This window comes from Micropterus salmoides, unplaced genomic scaffold (assembly GCF_014851395.1).
Source record: "Micropterus salmoides isolate LMB-PRFRI ecotype aquatic unplaced genomic scaffold, ASM1485139v1 Ms_hic_scaffold_6, whole genome shotgun sequence".
Classification (NCBI taxonomy): Eukaryota; Metazoa; Chordata; class Actinopteri; order Centrarchiformes; family Centrarchidae; genus Micropterus; species Micropterus salmoides.
In genome coordinates this window covers 20,017,843-20,039,401 of record NW_024044348.1, presented here as the reverse complement: position 1 = coordinate 20,039,401, position 21,559 = coordinate 20,017,843, and the positions used below count along the sequence as shown (strand labels likewise).

Here is a 21,559-nt window from a genome sequence, read left to right as displayed (position 1 = left end):
AAAGGCTGTTAATTCTTCTGCAGATGGGTAGACCGAGAGGAGAGTGGTAGTTTCCTTTTCACAGAGACCCAACTTGCTATACACTTAACATCGCTACCTACATATCAGTGTTAAAAACAATTGTCCTGTTTACGTTTTGACTTAATATGAAACATTTCATGGTGATATCTACATATTTACATATTCACTGACAGTTCAACTTTATACTGCACGGATGGACATGGTGGTTGTAGGGAATTCACAAGTAACACGGTGCTTCTTAAACTTTTTATGTGTCATCAACAAGTCAAAATTTTATTTTGTGCAATACTTTTGTTAATGACCAGATACCTACAAAACAAATGACAGTTCCATTAGTCTAAAAAATATGCTAATTAGCATACTTAATTTGCCAAAAAACAAAACTAAGATGGTGAATGTGATTAACATTACTTGCTAAAAGTCTGTATGTTAACATTGTCATTGTGAGCATATTAGCATACTCTTAGTCTTGTTTTTCCTCCAATATTATGATGAGGAAATGTACTTAAATGCCCACTTTATGGGAAAACTCATATTTAATGCAGATAGTGAGGGTTTTTTGTTTTCTCATGAGCAGTGACAATGACTAAGTGGAATCACAAAATTAATGTGAAAATTGAAATGTGTGCGTGAGAAAAAAGAGAGAGAATGTGAATGAGTGAATATTAAGTGAGACACAACGCAAAACTGTGATATGACATTGCTTAATGGAGCTAAATTATCCCAGAGGGTCATTTTAACACAACTAAAAATCACAATTACTGTCCCCATGTGGAACTACATCTATGTAGTTCCTGTGGAACTATGTCTATGAAGAAGAACCATACTAGGTCTTCTTCCTTAGCAGTGCGTGTGAATCTTAATTCTAGATGACTCATCCATTGACATGCTTCGATAGACTCACTTGACCAAGGATGCTGAGAAAACTGCTGGTGACTTGGAACACCGCAGCATTTGAAAATAATGTAATATTTTATTGGTAGCAATGTGTAGTCTCCTTTTTGTAATACGTTGCCTGTACATGTAACCAATGTCACAAAAGCATCATTATTTATTTGGGACATATTCTCAACTCACCTTCATTCTTCAAAGTTGGTTTGTGTCTAGGTGTGTATATGTATATGTAAGTGCTGTACAGTAAATGCACAAAGAGACTGGGGGATATTAAGCATGTGAGAGACAATATCAGAGGAGCTAGCTGGAAGCATTTCAAAGGTGTGTTCTGTTCCCTTAGGGGAAGGAGGAGACAGCTAATTACTACTGAGATTCCCCATTCGCCATCTCTTATTAGTCATTTCCTCGTTACCGGCAGGCATGGAGGCAACCAGCCACTGAGAATAAAACCAATTTATCCTCCGTCCTTCCTGTTTTTACTGTGCCTCCAGCTAGACCTCCCAGCTATAGCAGTGTTAAAGACGCCCAACAGAGTTTAAAGGCATTAAAGGTAATCTGATAACATGGAGGCAATGAGCTGATTCCACTAAACAACAGCACCTTGTCCCAGTGTGCGAGCCTGCTGTTGATTTTATTGCCAGTGAATGTTAAGCGCTGATGAGTGTTCTTTAATTGTGGCCATAAATCAGCAGGCCAGGCACAACAAGGGTTATAGGAGAGAGAGAGAGAGAGAGAGAGAGAGAGAGATTTGAAGAGACATGAACTGAATTCACAACACACACACTCACTTATTTATTTTTTTATTTTTTATTTTAACACACACGTACACACTATTTTACTGTTTTTTTATTTTTCTTTAATTAATTGTATGAAATGAATTGTTCTTTTGTATTATATTTTAACCTTTGGCAATATTGTTGTTTGACATTCATGCCAATAAAGCTGAATTGAATTGAAGTGAGAGAGAGAGAGCAAGAGAGAGAGAGACAGTCAGAGAGAGAGGTCTTTAACACAGCACTCACCTGAGGCTCACAGCCCCACTGGACATTCAGTGGCCTTACCAAGGTCAGCAGCCATCATAATCAAAGCCTCCTTGTTTTCATGATAATGTGAGGATGGTCTCCTCCCAGAGCACTCACCACATCCTGCATCTTTGTCCCTGAATCTGACAAAAATGAAGGTCTATGTCTCCCCACAAGTAGGTGTCACCATGGAAACAACCGTTATTCAGTGCTCTCAACAATAGCCGTTAAATGAAAGGAGCTGCCTGATGGAATTAAAGAGTAGGCTCAGTCCCTCTTTCCATGCAGTAAGTACCCACAGCATCAGCAGCCAAACCACACAGGGCAAATGTGTACATGATAGCATAACCTACATTTCATCAAGCACATCAATATTGTTCTCTCATTTCTATTCATCCCTCCTGCGTAGCTGCGAGCGGTGAGATAATGTTTTGTGAGATGATCACTGAGATGAGTGAGTAGGATCACAGGAAACTGGATGGCAAAGGTAGACAGATGTAGTATAAAATGTTTGACAAAATAATGAAAACTTTATATTATGATAACAAGTCACAGACAGTTTCAGTTAAATGATGAGGTTTATTTACCTAACTGCAAGACAGAGAGCGTCAACTACAAGAACAGAGGTTTGTGCAAATGCAGGCTTGCATATTAGCATATCATAAGACCCAAAGGAATGACTGCACAGCACAGCTTAACAATAAAAGTAAGCATGCAATAAATCCCTTTCTTCCTTTTGAAGAAATTAAATATTTACTAATGATGCATGGGTTGCTTCTCACCCACAGGGCCTGCAGTTACACCAGTTGCATATTCGGGTTATGGACTGTAAACATTGTTCTGATTAACAGTGGAAGGGTGAAAGAGAGAGACATACATCAGTGTGGTGTAAAACCTATGACTTGGTAATTTTGTCTGACAATGGTGCAAGCATAGATAAGGGGAAATAAGCAGCTCAGTGAATTCTTCCCTGCTTTTTTTAATCTGCAGTGCAAGATGGCCACATGAACTGTGGTCTTATTGTCTCCAGTATTTCAACTCGCTGTTGTTTCACCACTGTGGCACAAATGATTAGACATGAATGTATTTTTTCTTTTTTCTGTTTAAAGTGACAACCCCAATGGCTGTGCACTTGGTTTCAGTTAGCACACAATCAATATCAAATCAAAATCCTTGAATACTTTAGCACTTCACGCATGATTGATAGCATTTAATGAAAAGATAAAGATTGAAAATTATTTTCAAAAAAGGTCTGAAGTGTTATTTGTTTGGGGGCAAATCTGGTGAGGCATTAAAGACCCATGCATCACTGTTTCACATGTATTACCATAAGACATCTAATACATTTTGTAATTCAGGTAACTCCAAAACAGCATGAAACATTTGCATGGCTCATTGTATTGGTCTAAGACAGAGAAAATAGTTATTTTGGCATTGTTGTATTACTTAATTGATTAATAAGAACAAATAGAAAAAGACAAAGAAATAACATTTTCTATGTTCTGAGGTCAGTCATCTATGAATTACAGTATATCACATCTCATTAAAATTTTAAGTGGGTAATTAACCATTTGAGCTGGTGCAGCTCATAACCTGAGGCAAAGTAGCAATAAGGTGATACAGGTAATAGGGACCAAAGAGTGAATTGCCATGTAAGGCACAAATCACAAAAGAAGTGCTGATGGCTTTTAGTTATTAATATCTGAGCTGCTTTGCTCTCAAGGAACAGCAATATTGGTTGATATCTGCACTTCCTGCTTTATTTAGTCAGAATAAGTAGCCACTAAAGATTTATGGAAAAGCTCAAAGCTGGTTTCATAGGTGAAGGCTTACAAAACTGCTTCATGTAATAGTTATTATTAACTACACATTTTTCAAGTGAAGAATCTGGAACGTATGAAAATAAAAGACTATATTAAGATGCGTTAACACACACAACAAATTATTCATCATACAAAAACGTCAAGGTTTCTCGATAAATAACCTGTAACGTCAAATGCTTTTTATTCCAGCAGGGTATTTTCTAAATTTTGCAACCATCCCCTCCCAGTTGTAAACCAGTAACATAGAGCTGAGCTTCAGACCAAAGTCCCTCCAGAATAATTTACATTCAAGAAACTGAGTATGGCTCCAAATCTAGGCCTGCTGAATCAATCTGCCTCATCCTGTGATCCACAGTAAATGAAGAATCGTCAGTAGTTGTGGTCTTCAAAGGAGTTCGGAAAGCAGCTCACAGTAGAGCTAGCTGTGTTTAGGTGAATTCATAAGATGTCAATAATCTGTGTCTGGGGAGGGCTGGGAAAGCTTTAGAGGACAAATCAGACTATTCTTCTGAAGCATTTAATGGCAGGGACAGCTTGGTTTTCAGCCAAGTGAATTAGTCACCGTTCAGAGTTGTTAAGAGCACAAATACACCACATAAGATAAATGCAAAAACATTAAGCAAATATACAAAGTACAGAGTCATTAGAACAGGCCACAAATAATATATATATATATTTTAAACTGTATTGTGAATAGTAAGATTTTAAAACAGTGAAGCATTTGATTTGCTGACACTTTTCAGTCAGACTGCTGGTCTCATAAAATGTTCCACTTTTAGGGGATATTATGCTTTCATTGGATCTAAAAGATCCACTTTGTAATTCTTTAATACAGTGGAATATTGCTTTGCATATGTAATCAAAAACCAAGGCAAAGGAAATAAATCAATTAATTCCAGTAACGAATGTGTTTAGTTCGGAGAGAGAAGTGAGAATTATATTTAATTAATTCAAATCTCCAAACTGTTTTTAAATGTATGCCCAGCTTAATGATGCTTGATAATACATTGTTCAGGAACCTGCTTGTATCGGTCTTTATCTATCTTTCTTACTATCATGTGTATTGAGGAAAAATTTGATTTGATAAAGTAAAGGAAACATTTTGTTTTGTTAAGGTTCCTTGCACAAGTGATAAAAATGTGTAGAGGGTGGCTTTTGAAAACTTTGTAAACATTTGGTCAATTCAACTCTTTTACTTTCATGTTCAGTTGACACTCCTTGAAACTGTAATTACAGTACATGAACACATGATCGCTCCCATCTTGTCTGGCTCATGGAAATATTCACACAGTTATTTACAATAAAAAAACAGCATCCCAAACAGCAATTTGCTTTTTCTGCTTTAAAGAGTCACTTTCAGGGAGCGATTGTGCCTCAACCTCTGTAGCATTTACACGTTGGAAGAAAACTGAGGCCAAAACATGGTAGCTTTTTCTGGCTACGCTCTGATCACTATGACGACAATCTGACAAATGAAAGTGAAGGTTATAGCCTATGATGAACATTGTAAAGCTCAATACAACAGCAGAAAAATCAAATGTAGCCTTTCAAATAAATAGTGATCTTCAGTCAAGAGCTGACTTCACATGAAAAGAACTGATTCACTGAACAGTTTGTTCTGGTGATGCATGACATGTGCAATGATGAGGAAAACCTTCTATGGTAAGAAGCATTTTAATGATCACTGAGAACATTTTCTAATAATGATAAATTCTTTAGATTTTTAATATACGGATGTAAGTTTAACTGATACAACACATTCCAGAGCTAGTTTTATGAACAATGCTGTGTTTTACAGCACTCACCGTGATCGGCTTTGTGCTTTAATTTGATTTAAACGGTGTTCTCAACAGTTAAATTCGTTATGAAACATCAAACATCGTAGAACTATATGGCATATAAAAAGCGTCCGAAAGGAAAAAAAATAATGAAACATACTACAAAAACATGAAGAATGCTACCCACTCAGGGATGACAACAATCATGAACAATTCAGAGGGAAAGGATTCACCTGACATGAAGCATTTTCACAGCTTATATCATAGCCACCTTACAAAAGACCAAAAAAACGGTGCAATCATTCATCTTCTCTTGGAGAAAAATGTTACTCAGGGTTGGTTCACAGCTAACGTCAAAAAAGACAGCTCTTACTGCATGGCAACCGAAACACATCTCCTGCTTCAACCTGACTGTATTTTCTGTCTCGCTGTGATTAGCTTCCTGTTGTAACTGAAAAAGCATACAAAGAGCTCAAGCTATAGCAAATATCGCACATTGCTGAGGTTCTGTCACTTGCATTTTCACAGATGTACAAGGTGAACAGGTCTGAGGTGGTGACATCTCACACCTGAACAAAGACTTCATTGCTGCTGTTTTCTCACCTTTTTATTAAGGTCTAATTTCCGAATATTCAGCTAAGTGTTTTACACAGAATATACCAACTTGGCAACCCGCAGATGATAACTGCCAAACACGCTCAGCATTGCTTGCTATTATATTTGCTAGGTAGGGATGTTGTCATTCATAGTTCATGCTGTCGCAGATGGGATATTTTTTTGTTTTGTTGCAAATGGCTGGTGAACTTTGCAACAGAGCTCTTAATTTTCACATTAGATTATAATAGTTCATTTATATTTTACTAGACAAATTAAGCATTAGTGATGTGAATAGTGAAGTCTATTCCCATGTTAAACCCTAGTAGGTTGATTTGTAATTGAGATCTGTCTGTGCCTGGAAATACTGTCGTCAATACATAATAAGGACAATCATGCAGCCTGACAGACTTAAGTATAGGAGGGAAGGTCAATGTAATGATAATAATCACGTCTGAATGCAGCGTCTCGTTTTTTTAGTTCTGGTGATTCATCTGAAACATCTAAATATTGTCAGTATGGTCAAGTTGAGCAGTCTAATTTTGATTGTGAGATACTGAAATCTTCAAAATGACCTGAAGATATGACATAAGGAAAATGGTAACATAATAGACAGAGTTGAAGCGGAGAATTTCATGGGCAGCGAGGAATAATAAGCCTGCATCTGATCGATGGATCAGCACTGAGGGATTGGCCTGCATGCATTAAAATTTGGAGAGAAAAAAAAAACAATCCACCAGGGCAGGATGTTGCTGAAACAGCTGGATGGTCAAATTGCTGAGCAAGAAAGAAGTGCCGGATCCACACTAAGCATAAAATAAAAAAAACACAGTCTCCGTCATACTGTTCTTGTGTAAACACTTTGATAGCAGTGAAAAAAGGAGAAAAGAAAAATAGTAACAACACATTAAGAAAGATTTTCTCTTCCTTCCTTCCAAAATCGCGAGGCATGCGTCCTTTCTCCCTCTCAGTTTGCTGGACTGGTGCTATGGTCAAAGCTCGGTCCCAGGAACGGGTGGGTGGTTATTCTGTTGGTGTGGTGGCGACTGGGCTAAGGATGGGCGTCGATGACTCCCTCACAGGACACATAGGGGAGATGGCCTTATGGCTGTAGTACTCTACTACTTGCTTGGGCACCTCTGCCAGAACACATTTGGCCAGGGCTGCAGGTGATGCCTGCAACAGAGATAAAGAGCAGCTTTGTTGTCAAAACAACTGTTAGATATTGTTTTAATCTGTAATACAGAATATTTTGCCGGTGAAGCTTTTAAGGTTTTTTTTCCTGATGAGGGGACTATCGATGGTGACAAATTAAAAGAAGTATGTCAGTGTCAGTATACTGTTCTGTTCATGACTTCTTGGAAAGGTCTCTTCTACCTTGATCCTAAGAGCTACATAAAAATGAATAATATGTCTTGCAGGGTTTTGTAGTTGATTCTTTCATTGTTAAACTAGAAGTACATGAGCTAAAAAACTACAGCTGTTTAAGCATTTTTTGATTCAGTGGCATAAATCTCTCAAACCCTCTTACACAACGGTATAATTTAATTATACCAATAAATGTGTCTAGATTTCTATCAAATTTGTGTGCCAGGTCAGGACACATCATGTTGTGGATTTTATGTAAATTATACAGATGTATGACAAATTAAATTAAAAAAGTGTCTTGGTGAGATGCACCGTTGGGAAGAACACCGTTATTTCAAAATGTATTCCCTCATTTGGTGTTTTGATGAGGGTGGAAAGCATTGCACAATGCATTTGATAGTGTTCTCATTCATTTAGATTTTTCCTTTAATTTGCCATTCATGTGTATATAGTAAATATATATTGTAACATAAATTTGAGGAAATGTTACTGTTGATCTAGTGCACACCAGTCCACATAATTAAACAACTAAATTGTCGCTGATTGCATATAGCTACATTTAGAGTACATTGTTATTTGAGGAAATTTCTGGATCTCCTCCAGTCCATGATGCCCATCTGTAGCACTGGCAAAGCCAGCAACAGCCTCCTGTTTGCTCTTTTAAATAAAAAGGGATAGGGACGTTATATAAAAAATATTTAATGTCCATGAGTCTTATTAGCATGGCAGTCAGAAGGCGTGGGGTTTAAGAGAAAAGTGAAAGTGAGCGTTGACAGATAAAGAAAAGAACTGACCGTTTTGAAGTCTCTGAAGGGCACAAACTGCACAATGTCCCTGAGGACCGGCTCGCCCTTTGGTGAGCGTAGGACTCCATCATCTCCATCTAAAATCTGCATGTCTGTGAAGTCTGCATTGCCCACACCAACTATGATTATGGAGAGAGGCTGGTAGGAGGCTCGTACAATGGCTTCGCGCGTGTCTGCCATGTCTGTCACCACACCATCCGTGAGGATGAGCAGGATGTGGTATCGCTGGAAGAAGATAAGAGCTTTCACTGTGAATTAAATTAATCCATGCTAACATTAACCCAATTTAACAGCAACGTGTGGTTATAAGTAAGGACAACTCTCAGTGTGTGTTGTGGTTTGAAGTAGGCCTTACATGCTGTCTTGGATAATTTTACAGCCTTCACTCAGTAGTGTGTTTACGACACTTTGTTAAAGTGTTACACAGAAAACAAGGGGATCAAGATCAGATAAAAAAGGAGCATGTTAAAAACAAAAGACATAGCAACTACATCTCAAACTACAGCAGAGATATGGTTTGTGTGCATGTATGCGTGTATATGTGAAATGAATTAAATGTTTCCACAGAACAGTATAATATTAGGAGTACAGTAAAATTATATTAACATAGCACAATATACTGTAATCATTTTTGATTGGTCTCATGAGTGGTAGTTACCCTGGCTGTTTATGTGTTTCTAAATGTCCTGAGTGTGTGTATTTCTAATGGGTACACTGAAAGACTAATTGTTTACTGCAGCTCATTTACTGATCAAATAAGGACTGATATTTAGGAGTAAATAATTACAAGGTCAACACAATTACAGGAGTGTAATAGTTTGGACACAATGTTCGTGCAGCCCGTAGGTAATTTAAGTTACAAAATAAATAAAAGATGATTCTACTCCCAAAGAGATATTCAGGAAAGCACAATAGCTCTATCAAATCCCACTTTAACTGCTGTTCACGAGGTAATTTCAAACAAAAATGGTCAATGATATGGAAATATGTTACAAAATACACCACCAATACGACACTGTATGACTTCAATCCATAATTTAAAGAGTACTAACTTATTCTATTATGGGCTCCTTCTTCTTTTGCACTGTAGGGCATCATTACTATAAAGTGAGGTGGACCAGAGGCTACTCACTCTGGGGATGCACAACAACAAAAGCCTGTACTACATCCTGTAAAGGGACACTCACAGAGGCATCTTTAATGTTGCCGTCGCCTGCTGCCAGCTTGGCTATCCTGTTAATGATGGGAGAAACATTGGTTGGGCCATACAACTGGATCTTAGGAAGGCAGTTCTGGTACGCCTCAACCACTCCTTGGATCTCTAATCAAAGAGAGCACAGTGCAAAATGAAGGAAACGTCATCACAGATATCTACACTTGCCAGTCAGCAAGCAACTGCATACTAAAAGGTACAGTCAGGTGAATCATTCAGACTAGCAAAGAATTATGAGAGGTTTGATACTATGTCACACACAAGTTAGTAAAATACTCAAAAAGTAAAAAAAATCAGTACAGATGAGTTAGTTTATTTCTTGTGATGGGGTGCCTGCTAAGCAATATTGACATTTTAGCAGCTGTGTCGACAGACTGCAGATGTTATTTTTCTAGTATTATTAGCAGAGAGATGCACTTTTCGGGGGAACTGGAGTACAAAGCTTCTCCTTACCTTCACATTCATCATCCTCTGGGTTGAAATTAATGGCAAAGTCATGAGACACCTGTAAATGGGAAAAGAATTGTGAAACACTGCTAATTTGGTGTTACGGAGGCCTTTTTAAAAAATTATTTCCATGTTGTATCAGAAAAGTAAAATGAATGTCCGGTAATGCTGAAGTAACTTTTATAATACTGTCTAGCTGAAACAACCATGACTCTGCAGAAGCAAGGGAACCAAAATTGAAACTGGTAAACACAACCTGGGTGCATTAGTGTTCCTTGAATTTGTTACATGAGGTACTGATTTATATTGGCATATACTACATTCTGAAGGGTCTGCTTGTGTTAATATCCTGAATCATCACACTATACAGTAATGAGCATATAGCACGCACTATATGTTTAATGTCTGGTTTCTGAAGAGATTCAACTCCTCTTCTTCTATCTAGTCGCTATCAAAACGTCAGATTGACTTTGTTTATCTCAAAGCTGTTTAATTGGCAGAAATTAAATCCCCTTCTTGATAGCTACCCTCACAAGAAAACGTTGGGGTTTTTTTTCACAAGCACCAACTGTCAGCCAGATCAGTGACAACTGACTCCTCTCCAGCTGGCTACTTTTTTAAAAGTCATTTTTGTCTTTAATGTGATTAACAGCCTGAATTTAGTCACTGTATAGATAGATATGAGGAGTGCCAGAGGAATTAATCATACAGACCACGATTTAGTTTTGCATAGGGCCACAGCAAGAGAAGGGATCATGTTCTGTATCTCATTTAAGAGGCCTGTTTCACAACCATTTTATAGGGCAAAGCCGGAATTGCACTTGTAATCATTTATAATAATAACTAATAATGGCTGTCTTCCATTTTGGTGTCGCTGTTGTAAGGCTCTGATATTGTGCAGGCTGGTTCACCAGCGTGGCTTATAGGAACACTGAAATGGAATGGAGCATAGTTAAGCATCGGTAATGTTATTTGTTACACATTTGCATTTCCTGCATGGCAGTCAGTCATTCAATTTTGCAGTCTTATTTTTTAGCTTTGCCTGTTACCCTAAGTGCTTGAAAAAATCTTTTGGGGTGAAAAATCAACCACTCCTTAAATGTAAGGTTTAAAAGGCCATGGAAACATGTTGTCTCAGTCGTCTTCCTTCTACTCAGTTTTAGTTATTTCAGTTGAGAGATTTTTGTATTCATGAGTTTGAAGATGACAGGGTTCATCTGAAATAAGGTGATGCCACGTGCTTTGGAGAACTAATCAGGATTTGGCAAAATTTAGCTCTAAATCTGATCATAGCTGTGGGGTTGTTTGCTTCTGTTGGCAGACTACTGTCAATCAAATATGATCAAACCACACTCACACAGTCCACATCTATGGAAAAATTATACACTGTTGCCTGTCCAGTCTGGTCCAGTTCGTGTTCAGACTGATGATTTACAAACAAACCAAAAGGTGTAAGCATGAAGTTATACAGACTGACAGGTAACTCATTCATTAGAAAGTTTTGGTGTGTTTCCTGTGACTGACAGCAAGTCATAGTGCAAGGTGCTCAAGCTTCTTATGTGTTTATTTATGTTCTCTGGTGTCACAAAGAGCTCACAAAGAAATAACATAACATAAAGAACATTTTTAGTATTTGCCTGCAAATTTACCCCACGTTATGCATAATGACAAACAGTGTTGTTGGGGGATTTCTGTGGGGTTGCTGTCACACACGTTTCAATGGACTTAATGCAATTCCAAAGTACACGGAGTACTTTATCAGCTTTCGACTGTCAGGGGAAAGCCCTGCACTCACATGCTGACATGCATAAGTGTTACCACGGTTACCAAAATGATTTGCATAAATATATAGGCTAAATTGCATCCTGGACAGTTTGCAGTCAGTAGTTGGATTGAATAGTACTGTGGCTTTAAAATCATGCTAAAATCATATCATATTCCACGTCTGCTATATAGAAACCTGGGGTTTGCTTTCAAATCACCACTGAACCACACCATTCCAAACCAAACAAGTTAGGTGTAAAAGCACCCTTAAACTATTCATAAATAATACCTAGGGATGTTCTTTTTTCAACCTTGGCTTTGACTGGTGCAAGTTCAGTCTTGCAATTCTCAGGTTATAGAGAAATAGATATTAATTAATAGACACGCCCTGTGGGGTCATGTGTGGGTGTGGCCGATCTTTATCCCTTGCAGGTGAAGAGCTGAGACTGATTGCAGTAACTCTGGGCACCTGGGCTAATTGCCCTGTAGAGTATTTGTAACGCCTTATTCTCATTTTTAGGGATGATGCTGCTGGGCTGAGGACACAGATCTCCCCGCTAACTTGCTACCCTCTGTTTTCCCCCACAGGTTCTGCCATTGTTTCTTGACATGCTGTTTTGGTTGTAGTTAATGTTTCTTGCACATTACAACACCCTTATGCACATTTTGTCATCCTACCCTGACATGACTGGAACCACTGATGTTCATACTTTATCACCTTTACTTTGACATCAATTTTAATTTGGTTGATTTTGGTTTAAATAAACATTTTTTTTAAACATTGCCATGGTGTGTCTCCCTTTGTGGCCTTTTGAGCCAGGCAACCATTTTAACAAAATGTTTATTTAAACCAAAAATGTGTGTAAGGGTGTTGTAATGTGGCAAAGATGGAACCTGTGGAGGCAAACCAAGTGTAGCAAGTTAGCAGGGAGATCTGTGTCCTCCGCCCAGCAGCATCATCATTGAGAATGAGAGTAAGGCGTTGCAAATACTCTACAGGGCAATTAGACCAGGTGCCCAGAGTTACTGCTATCAGTCCCAGCTCTTCACCTGCAAGGGATAAAGATTGGCCACACCCACACATGACCCTGCAGGACGTCACAATATGATATCATGTTTGTGGAGATTTCAAATTAACAAACACAATAGGCCAGATCTTGGATATTCATATTTGTTTTCTAATCACACTATGCATAATGCATAACTGAGGACACAAGAGTGCACAGCAACACATACTGCGAAAGAGTCGCGGCCCATCAAACTTACACACAGGTGTAGCCTATGAGTTCATAGATGCATTTCATGATTAGTCTAATTACTTAATTAGCATTCACCTGCACCACCAACATGCAGTAAAATAAATTTGACACTGTCATGATAAGTTTAGAAATTAATAGTTTCTATTTACTGAGCCACAAAACTTTGCATGATTGAAACAATAGTTATCAGTGTTTCACATCGGCACATAGCACAGTACAATCTTAAATTATACATAGGTTGTTCTGGTTTCATAGATAATCAAAAAGCATAGTGATTCAACTGTGTATGTGTACGTGTGTGTGAGTGTGCACACATGTTCCCTCTTTCTTCACATGTCAGATGTCCCCCCAGGGCTCCATTCACTTAAACAAACTCATGAATTCTCATGTAAATTGAACATTAACACTACTGGGCACTACGTTACCAGTTGATATTTTAAGGCACAGGGCTTATGAATGAAAATAACGTCATTAATAGTTAAATGTGAAATTTTACAGAATGGCAAATTGTGTCATGACATTGCTAGCATATGCGATTCGATAAGTGCACATGAATATACAATATGCAAAATGCTGTTCATATTGTTCAAGCATTAAAGCAGGGAGAGCAAAATACGACCAGAGATACTCACCTCGTAATTTGGAGGGATTCTGGCACCAAACCCCAAAGCTGAAAATCTTTTGTCACTGAAAATGATAAGCAAATTAATCAGTCATATATTTCAGTTACTGCAGTTTAATCGGGGGTAGCATTTGACATCAATCTGAAAAATATTGATGGCTTATCCATTTGTTCACATTTCCAAGGGCAAAGCCTCTGCTTATTTGCATTTCATAAATGTTAAAAGCTTGAATTACAATTTGAAATCTGCCCCACAGTCCCTGCAGCCAGCATTTGCACCTGTTCAAAGAGCTTCTCACATCTTTATCCTCTCCATTTTTCATCGTACCATTTAGATGGGAAGATATTACTGTAAGAGGATCTGCTATCCTAGATTGTGTGCTCCTTGTGAAAGGCAAGGGCACACAGTTTTGTATAAATAACAAGACACAGAATACATCTAAAACCACTCCTTATTTACCATTATGTTTACCCTCTGCTATTTTACTTGTGTATCAGAAGTCTAAGCATGAAATTTAGGAAACTAAGACATGACACTGTGAGTCCACACCTTCCCAGCTGTCAACAGCAACAAAGTGATGTTTGAGATATACAAAGGGAATACTGTACGTGTAGATACCCTGGACAGCAAGGCTTGATGGTTCAATGACATGCGGTAGCTGTGTGGAACATGTTCCTCAAGTATTCAATCAATTTAATTGATTTACTGCGGACATGGGGAGGTTGCGTCAAAGGGTTCACAGCAAAGTTTATAGTGTTAATAAGTGTTGATTTATTTGGTGTGTTGACAAGTGTTGATTAGAGAGTTGTTTGTCCACTCATAGAGCTAATATGGCTTTGAGGCAGCTTTTCAGAGCTATCAGAAGTGTTTAATTAACTCTGATGGGTGTGGACTTATATAAACACTGGCAGAGTGATGATTTTTCACACTGTCTGAATGAGCAACAAACTCTTAACTGTGAACTCTTGACATAAACAACTTCACTTTGGCAAGTTTTAGCTGTTCTACTAAAATAATTGGTAGTAGTGGTTGTTTTTGTTGTAGCAGCAATAATAATATACTAACACCAAAACAGATAATAAAACATTATTATTATTATTGTTATTATTATTATTATTATTGCTCCTCTTCAAGGAACTTGGAAGAGAAAAAGGATAATGTGTTTCTTTTCCCATTATCTTGCAGTATTATGTTTAGAGTGGCTGCAAATGGTAACAGCAGCAGATGGTAGGCTTTGGTGAATTTGTGCTTAGTTAGAAAGACTGAATATGGAACATTGGCCATTTTGAGCACAGATTTGGTAATTATCATTATTTTTTGTTCCAAGAAAAAAAATTATGAACATGTGAATGAGTCCAATGTTTACACACTCCAGTAACAATATTCCAAACAAATGAATAGATTTTGGTGTCCAATAGGTTCTGCAACAACATAAAAAGATGTCTTTGCTCTAAACTCACCTTCAGCATTTGTATGTTTTCAACTCAGTTTTTATCCCCTTTCATCAAAAAAACTCCCATCCCTAACTCCCACTATGGCGACCTTTCAAACTCAGCAAGGCATGCTGTATGGACACATATTAATAGGGGAAAAAATGAATTATGTTTTTGGTATTATATTGGTTTTACTAGCTTTACCAATGTAGAGAAAGATTTTTAATGAAAACATTTTTAATGGGGAATGAGTCATTCATGCTCAGCCAATTTTATTATTCTTAGAATGGTAAGGCAAAGCACTCATTATCTCGACATCTCTTTCCATACTTTCCATACTAAATTTGCCCTAGGATACTTAATGAATTGATTTCTATGCACAATTTATAAATGTCTTAAGAGATCTTCAAACTCATAGGTGTAGAGACATGGCATAGCACCTTCTGCCCAGACAAGAGAAGACTACTTACAAGTCATTTTCATTATAAGAATTTCTCTGTGAAGTGCATGGTGGTCCTTGTTTGCTCACTTTGTCTGCACACGTGAGGAGCCAAAGGGAAGATGTGCCCAGTATAATAGCCCTCTCAGCAAGGTAAATGAGCCTCTGCCCACACAGACAAAGCTAGTCAGCTCCATAATGCACTCCTCTGCATGGACTCTAAAATCCCACATCACCTAAATTCACTAAAGGCTAAAAGGTTTGCTTGCCCACGTTTTACACCTCAATAACAATTCCAATTTAAGAGAGAAGAGCTGCCTACACTTGCAGTCACTGCTCTCCCAGAGGCATGTTTCCATGTATGATGCTCTTGTGTATCTATGTAAACATGAAAATGATAACGCTACAAGGCTGAGCTGCTAATTTACAGGCAGTTTTTCAGTGTCTCCAGTGCTATCTCTTTGGATGCTATAATTAGCCAGACAGTGCTGCCCTGATATTCAATAGGAGGATCTGCATAAATCAGCAGTCAGTGTTAATCCTCATCTGGCTTAGTTTTGACAGATGAGATGGTCTTTCTCTGAAACATATCGTATGATAAATAATTTCCCATTAATTAGCAGGTACTTGCAAGCCTGCCTGCAATAACTAATAGTTTTTTGCACATTTGTACATTGTTTGTGTGTGACTGAAGCCAAAACCTGATAACTATATTGGCCAGTATGCACATTTACAGTAACATGAGTTTTCAATTAAAAATATAACTTTGTTCAAATAGCTTTAGCTAATGATTCCTCAAATAGGCTTAATGCTGCACCTTTTCTGTCTTTACATCTGATTCTACGCCTCACTGTAATTTCTCCAGCCATTAGCTTCACACTTCTGTTTGAAGTGCCTGCTATCCTGGTGTAAGCCCCTATCTCTGCATGTGTTTGACTGTAGTCCAGGATAATGAGAATATGCAAGCTAGGAGGCAGCTGCAGAAGATGCTGAGAGGAAACTGTATCACTGAGTTAACCGCAGGAGAAAGCACATGCAGCCACCACTGTGAGCAAAGAGATTGTGAAGTATGCAAAACAGTTGGCACTGTCTTTACAAACAGCAAAGGCAAAATTGTGTATTTGTGTGTGTGTGTGTGTGTGTGTGTGTGTGTATTTTTCCTTTATTGGACAGTGACAGCAGACACACCAACAGACAACATGGGCAGTGAGAGAGAGAGAGGGGTATGACATGCAACTGAGGTCCCCAGGCCAGAATCAAACCACAGATGCAACAGTCCCATGATGTGCATCTTAACCTCCAGGCCACCAGGATGTCCAACTTCACCTACTTTTTAATAATATTCTATGTCACATTAGCACATAATGTGGAGGACAATAAGACAATAAGGATTTATCTTTATATCTATATCCTAAAATGTTTTTTGCAACTTCAAGAAGTCCTTTAAACTCTTTCTTTAAGTGTACCTTGGTCTAGTTTCCACCAAAACCAAATTACTTTATCACCAACCAATGGCTAAAATTCCTAAATGTCCACCAAAGTTCTCTGAAATTACTTTAAAAGGGGAAAAATTTATTCATCTATGAGTGGGATATGTAGGGGGGTCCACTATCAGACATGCAAACAAACAAACTGGACCAATTTGCAATTTGTGTTTGAATGGAGCGTGGTTGTGGAGAGGGAGCTTGTGCAGGTAAGTCAAGTAAATTGCATTACTTAGGGATGTTTTTGTAATTGTGATGACAGGTAACATGTAGTCTGTCATCAAAACAAGTAATTTTGATCAAAATGTCATAAGGAAACTCACTGCATTATATGTAGTATACTGTTTATATACTAAAATACATGATGCTTTTCTTAACCTCTTTAACAGTCACATTGGTTTGTTTTATTGTTTTATTTGCATAAATAAAAATGTGAGACGTGTGGTGTTTGTAGACTTATTTTCTTTCCCAACTGTTACGCTTGACTGGATTAGAAATGAATTAATAAATTTCTTAGAAATCTCTGCCAGAAAGCTGTCAGTTACAAAACTGATGTCTGCACAGGATTTAAATGCCTGTGGCTGATATAAAGGTCAAAATGTCATCTGTCTGATAGATTGTTAAAAGGAAATTTATGGATACTTAATAGCTAGCCAATAAGGAACCACAAAGTGTGTCCAGAATATTGTGTCAGTGTCCTTAACTGCTGCTACCAAGCACCATCTTCAGCCCCAGATTAGCCTCATGCATAAGTAATGCCAGCAGACCCCAAATTTGTTTGATCTAATTTTGTACAAACACTTTCTCATGCATTACGTAGCCACGGGTTTAACACAGATTCAATTTGACTTACCACTGTGAACTCGATGTGGACAATAAACAAGATTGTATTTGTGCTGCAAGCTGCTTTTTGATAATGCAAGGCTTGTAACTCAACTATTAGAGCAAATTCAAAATGCAAAATACTCTTCAGTGAAGAAATTAATCTGGGATGGAGGAGCTGGCGGTCAACAGTTCAGCTCCATCAGCTGTATAGCAGACTGGTGAGCAGAAATGTAATAAGGATTGTCTCTTGCCATTCTGCCTCAGTACCCCATGATTCCTTTTCCAATCCTTTTGCCATGGTTCTGATGGAGTGGCTTGTTACAGTGTGAGAGAAATGGCATGCAAGGAGCAGCTCTATTTCACAACAGTGACAATGACAACTGACAATCCCTGTGGGCACCAAAGAGCCTTTGCTGAGAAACAAGAGATTGACAAACCTATCATAGTCTTGACAGATCTCCCCCACTGCTATTAGAGCCTTCAGGTACTCGTTGGGCTGGTACGGGTTGATGTAGTGCAATGAGCAGCTGTTCCTGGGGTCTCCATTGGAGGCTGTGAAGTCAATGGCAACCTGGTAGAAGGAGAAAGTGTACAGAATGAACAATTCTGTGTAAGTGAGCCTGCAACATGCCTAATGGCAGTATAAATTATCTGATCAGAGGTAAGAATTTGCACTTTTTTACACCCACATACACTGTAGACCCAAGCAGCCAGCTATTTCAACAACAAGGAACTGCATCTACCAAAGCAGTCCACATGATTAGTATTCATTGCTTCAATAATTCAGCTAGAGAGTGAGAGGAAGCATTACAGAGGGCGCACCAAAGGGCAAGAGTTGAAGACTGCTTGGATTTACCATGAAGCTACCTACAACAAGAAAACTAACACAGACAAAAAACACCCATCAGGGGATGTTTCACAGATCAAAAGATCTGTAAATACTGTCAGCAAAGGCGAAATGTTGAAATCCTTTACTTAAGTAAAAGTACTAATACCGTACTGTTAAAATACTCTGTTGCAAGTGAAAGTATTGCATTGAAATGTTACTTAAGTAGAAGAATGTACATTTACATTTGGCTGACGCTTTTATCCAAAGCGATTACAATTACAATTGCTATTTTTTAACGTCAGAGGTCGCACGCCTCTGGAGCAACTAAGTGTCTTGCTCAGGGACACACTGGTGGGTGTCAAAGTGGGGAGTTGAGACCCGGGTTCAACTCCCCACCAATCTCATATCAAAGGCATACGTCTTATCCACTGTTCCTCACCACCCATGTAAGTATGATCAGGATAATGTATAGTAAAGTGTAAGTATTAAAAGTAAAAGTACTAAATTTATATATATTATATAAACTATTATATATTCTATCATTAGATTATTATTACTCATGCATTAATGTAAAAGCAGGATTTTACTGTTGTAGTTGGTTTAGGTGGAGTAGCATTCAGGAAGAAGAAGATGAAGAATTACTTTATCAATCCCTTTTGGGAAATTCAATCTAAGAATTTCTTTTAGAAAATAGTAAACAATGCCGTCACAATTACCCAGAACCCAAAGTGACACCTTACAATGCTTGTTTTGTCTAACAAATAGTGAAAATGATTTAAAAATAAATGTTAAAATAAATGTTATGAAAATAATTTTTGAAGCTGGAGCCATGAAATGTGTTTGCATCTAAAATGACTGACAAAATAGTTGCCAATACATCTTCTGTCTATTAATTAATCGACCTATCGTTTCAGTTCTATTGTACATTTTCATGTTTGTGTGCAAAAATCTTAATTTTTAAAGTAATATAAAGTCCAAAATTTTCCTCTGAATAGTGGAGAAGGAGTATCAAGTGGCACGAGGTTAAAATACTCAAGTAAGTACATCAAAAAATGTACTTAGTTACATTCCACCACTGAGTAATGTTTCACAATTCAAATTCATTCGCTGCATTTGCATGTTAATGAACTACCAAAGAAATTCCATGCCAAAATCTGTATAAGCAATATGATCTTAAACAAACAAGTAATATGCAGAGAATTTGACAGTTTTAAGTAATTATACATCTAGGGCCAGTGCAGGTCATCAACAGTGAAGCGTCACTAAACACAGACTGCTCAATTTACCGTAAAGTGAATCTGGCATCCTCCCATGATGTAATCTAAGAAGGAGTACACTCTGTGGAGCTGCAAGAAGAAGAAAAAAATTCTCTAAGGCAAAACCTCAGAAGGGATGTTTGGGTGGGAGAGCGAATATTCAGCTAAGTTGTTGGAAGCATCTGGTCATTTAAACCGTATCAACTCAACAAATCTGTTGACTGTAAATTTTAAAATAATGTTGTGGTACATCTTGTCAAAGCAGTGAAAACTAAAAATAACCTTAGTAATGACATTTTCTCATTTAGAAGTACAGTGAGAGAAACCAGTTTCTATGTACAGTACATACATGCAAACAAGTATTTATTATTAAATTAATAAACATTGATCCTGTTTCAGACATCAAAAAGCCCCTGGGTCCAATTTTGTTGTGAAGATATTTTATAGGTAATTTTATTCCTGTAAAATCAAACAGGTTATATTTCTGCAGCAGACTCCTACCTTAAGGTCACTGAGGATGACAACTCCTGAATTTTTATAGTTTCTCTTCTTCTGTTTGTACTTGGGATTCACACAATCCCACATCACCTTAAACAAAGCAAGTTGAAGACAAAGGACATGAGCAACAACTTACCGGCATTTTGAACATTGGCAATATATCTTAAGCACCATGGCATTTGCTTCATCTGAGATGGATTTCAGCAGAGGACAATGAGAGGCACATTGGAAATAGATGAAACAGTTACACGGCTGTCTCTCCTCCTCACTCTCCGTTCACTGACCTTATTTCCACTGGAAATTTTCTGCATTTCCCTGAAAGTGGCGTAGAACTCGCCAATGAAGTCGTGCTTCCCCCTGGAGTCATAATCCCACACTAGGCACTGTGACACACACAGAAGACACTGTTTACTTCCTCTGTGTTGGTTTGACCGTACATACAATATTCATTATCCGATTCCAACTGAATCAACTGTCTGTATAGTTTCTCAATCACTGACCGCTGTGGTTTGCACTGGCACCTGCTAAATGTCCCTTACCTTGAGCTTTCGCTCCTCATCACAGCTGCACAGGGATATGAGAGACACTTTGAAAGGCTCCCACACAGGATTCAGGTTGTTTTTAATCACCTGTTACAGTAGGAACACGTAACAGATGAACAAAAGTGGCAGAAACAGCTGTTGTTGAAAATGAAAGGGAATATGATGAATTTACCTCAGTTCTATGGACAAGCTGTTCGGTGTCATCATCATTGATTCGGTATATTTCCAAAAATGGGTCTGACTTGCTGAAGAGATCCTGCAGAGAAAATAGAATATCAGAACTAGTGACCCACTGACTCTTAATGTTGGTATGCTATAAGAACTGAGCAATGAGAGCATTTAGAAAGTCTGTTTAATTAAGTATTTCTTCTGCTAACATTGCATTGAAATCGAGATCAATTAAACAAGGTACAAATGAGAACAAATGCCATTCACACAACATCATATTTAACTGAGGGTTTGATTTAATTTTCTTGAAGCTAATAAGTCAGATCATTTTATCAATATTTACCATTGAGGCTGTGATATGTGAACTTCACATATTACAGAAGCATGACCACAAAAAATTCAGTGTTGGAGTTACTTCAGTATTTATCTTGGGTCATCTTTGTTCAGATGGTTTGTATTAAGGAAACCGAAAT

At 37.8% G+C, this 21,559-nt stretch overlaps 1 protein-coding gene across 1 annotated transcript in view; it reads right to left on the bottom strand.

Moving 5' to 3' along the window:
• Positions 1-3,030: 3,030 nt before the first annotated feature.
• cpne7 (copine VII) overlaps positions 3,031-21,559 on the bottom strand; it is a 34,566-nt gene continuing 16,037 nt past the window's right edge. Inside the window, 11 exon segments of the mRNA XM_038702228.1 lie at positions 3,031-7,308; positions 8,295-8,531; positions 9,494-9,627; positions 9,973-10,024; positions 13,622-13,676; positions 18,231-18,364; positions 19,909-19,968; positions 20,380-20,466; positions 20,661-20,759; positions 20,916-21,005; positions 21,091-21,174. Of these exon segments, the coding sequence (XP_038558156.1) occupies positions 7,156-7,308; positions 8,295-8,531; positions 9,494-9,627; positions 9,973-10,024; positions 13,622-13,676; positions 18,231-18,364; positions 19,909-19,968; positions 20,380-20,466; positions 20,661-20,759; positions 20,916-21,005; positions 21,091-21,174 (1,185 nt within the window). The 3' untranslated portion in view covers positions 3,031-7,155.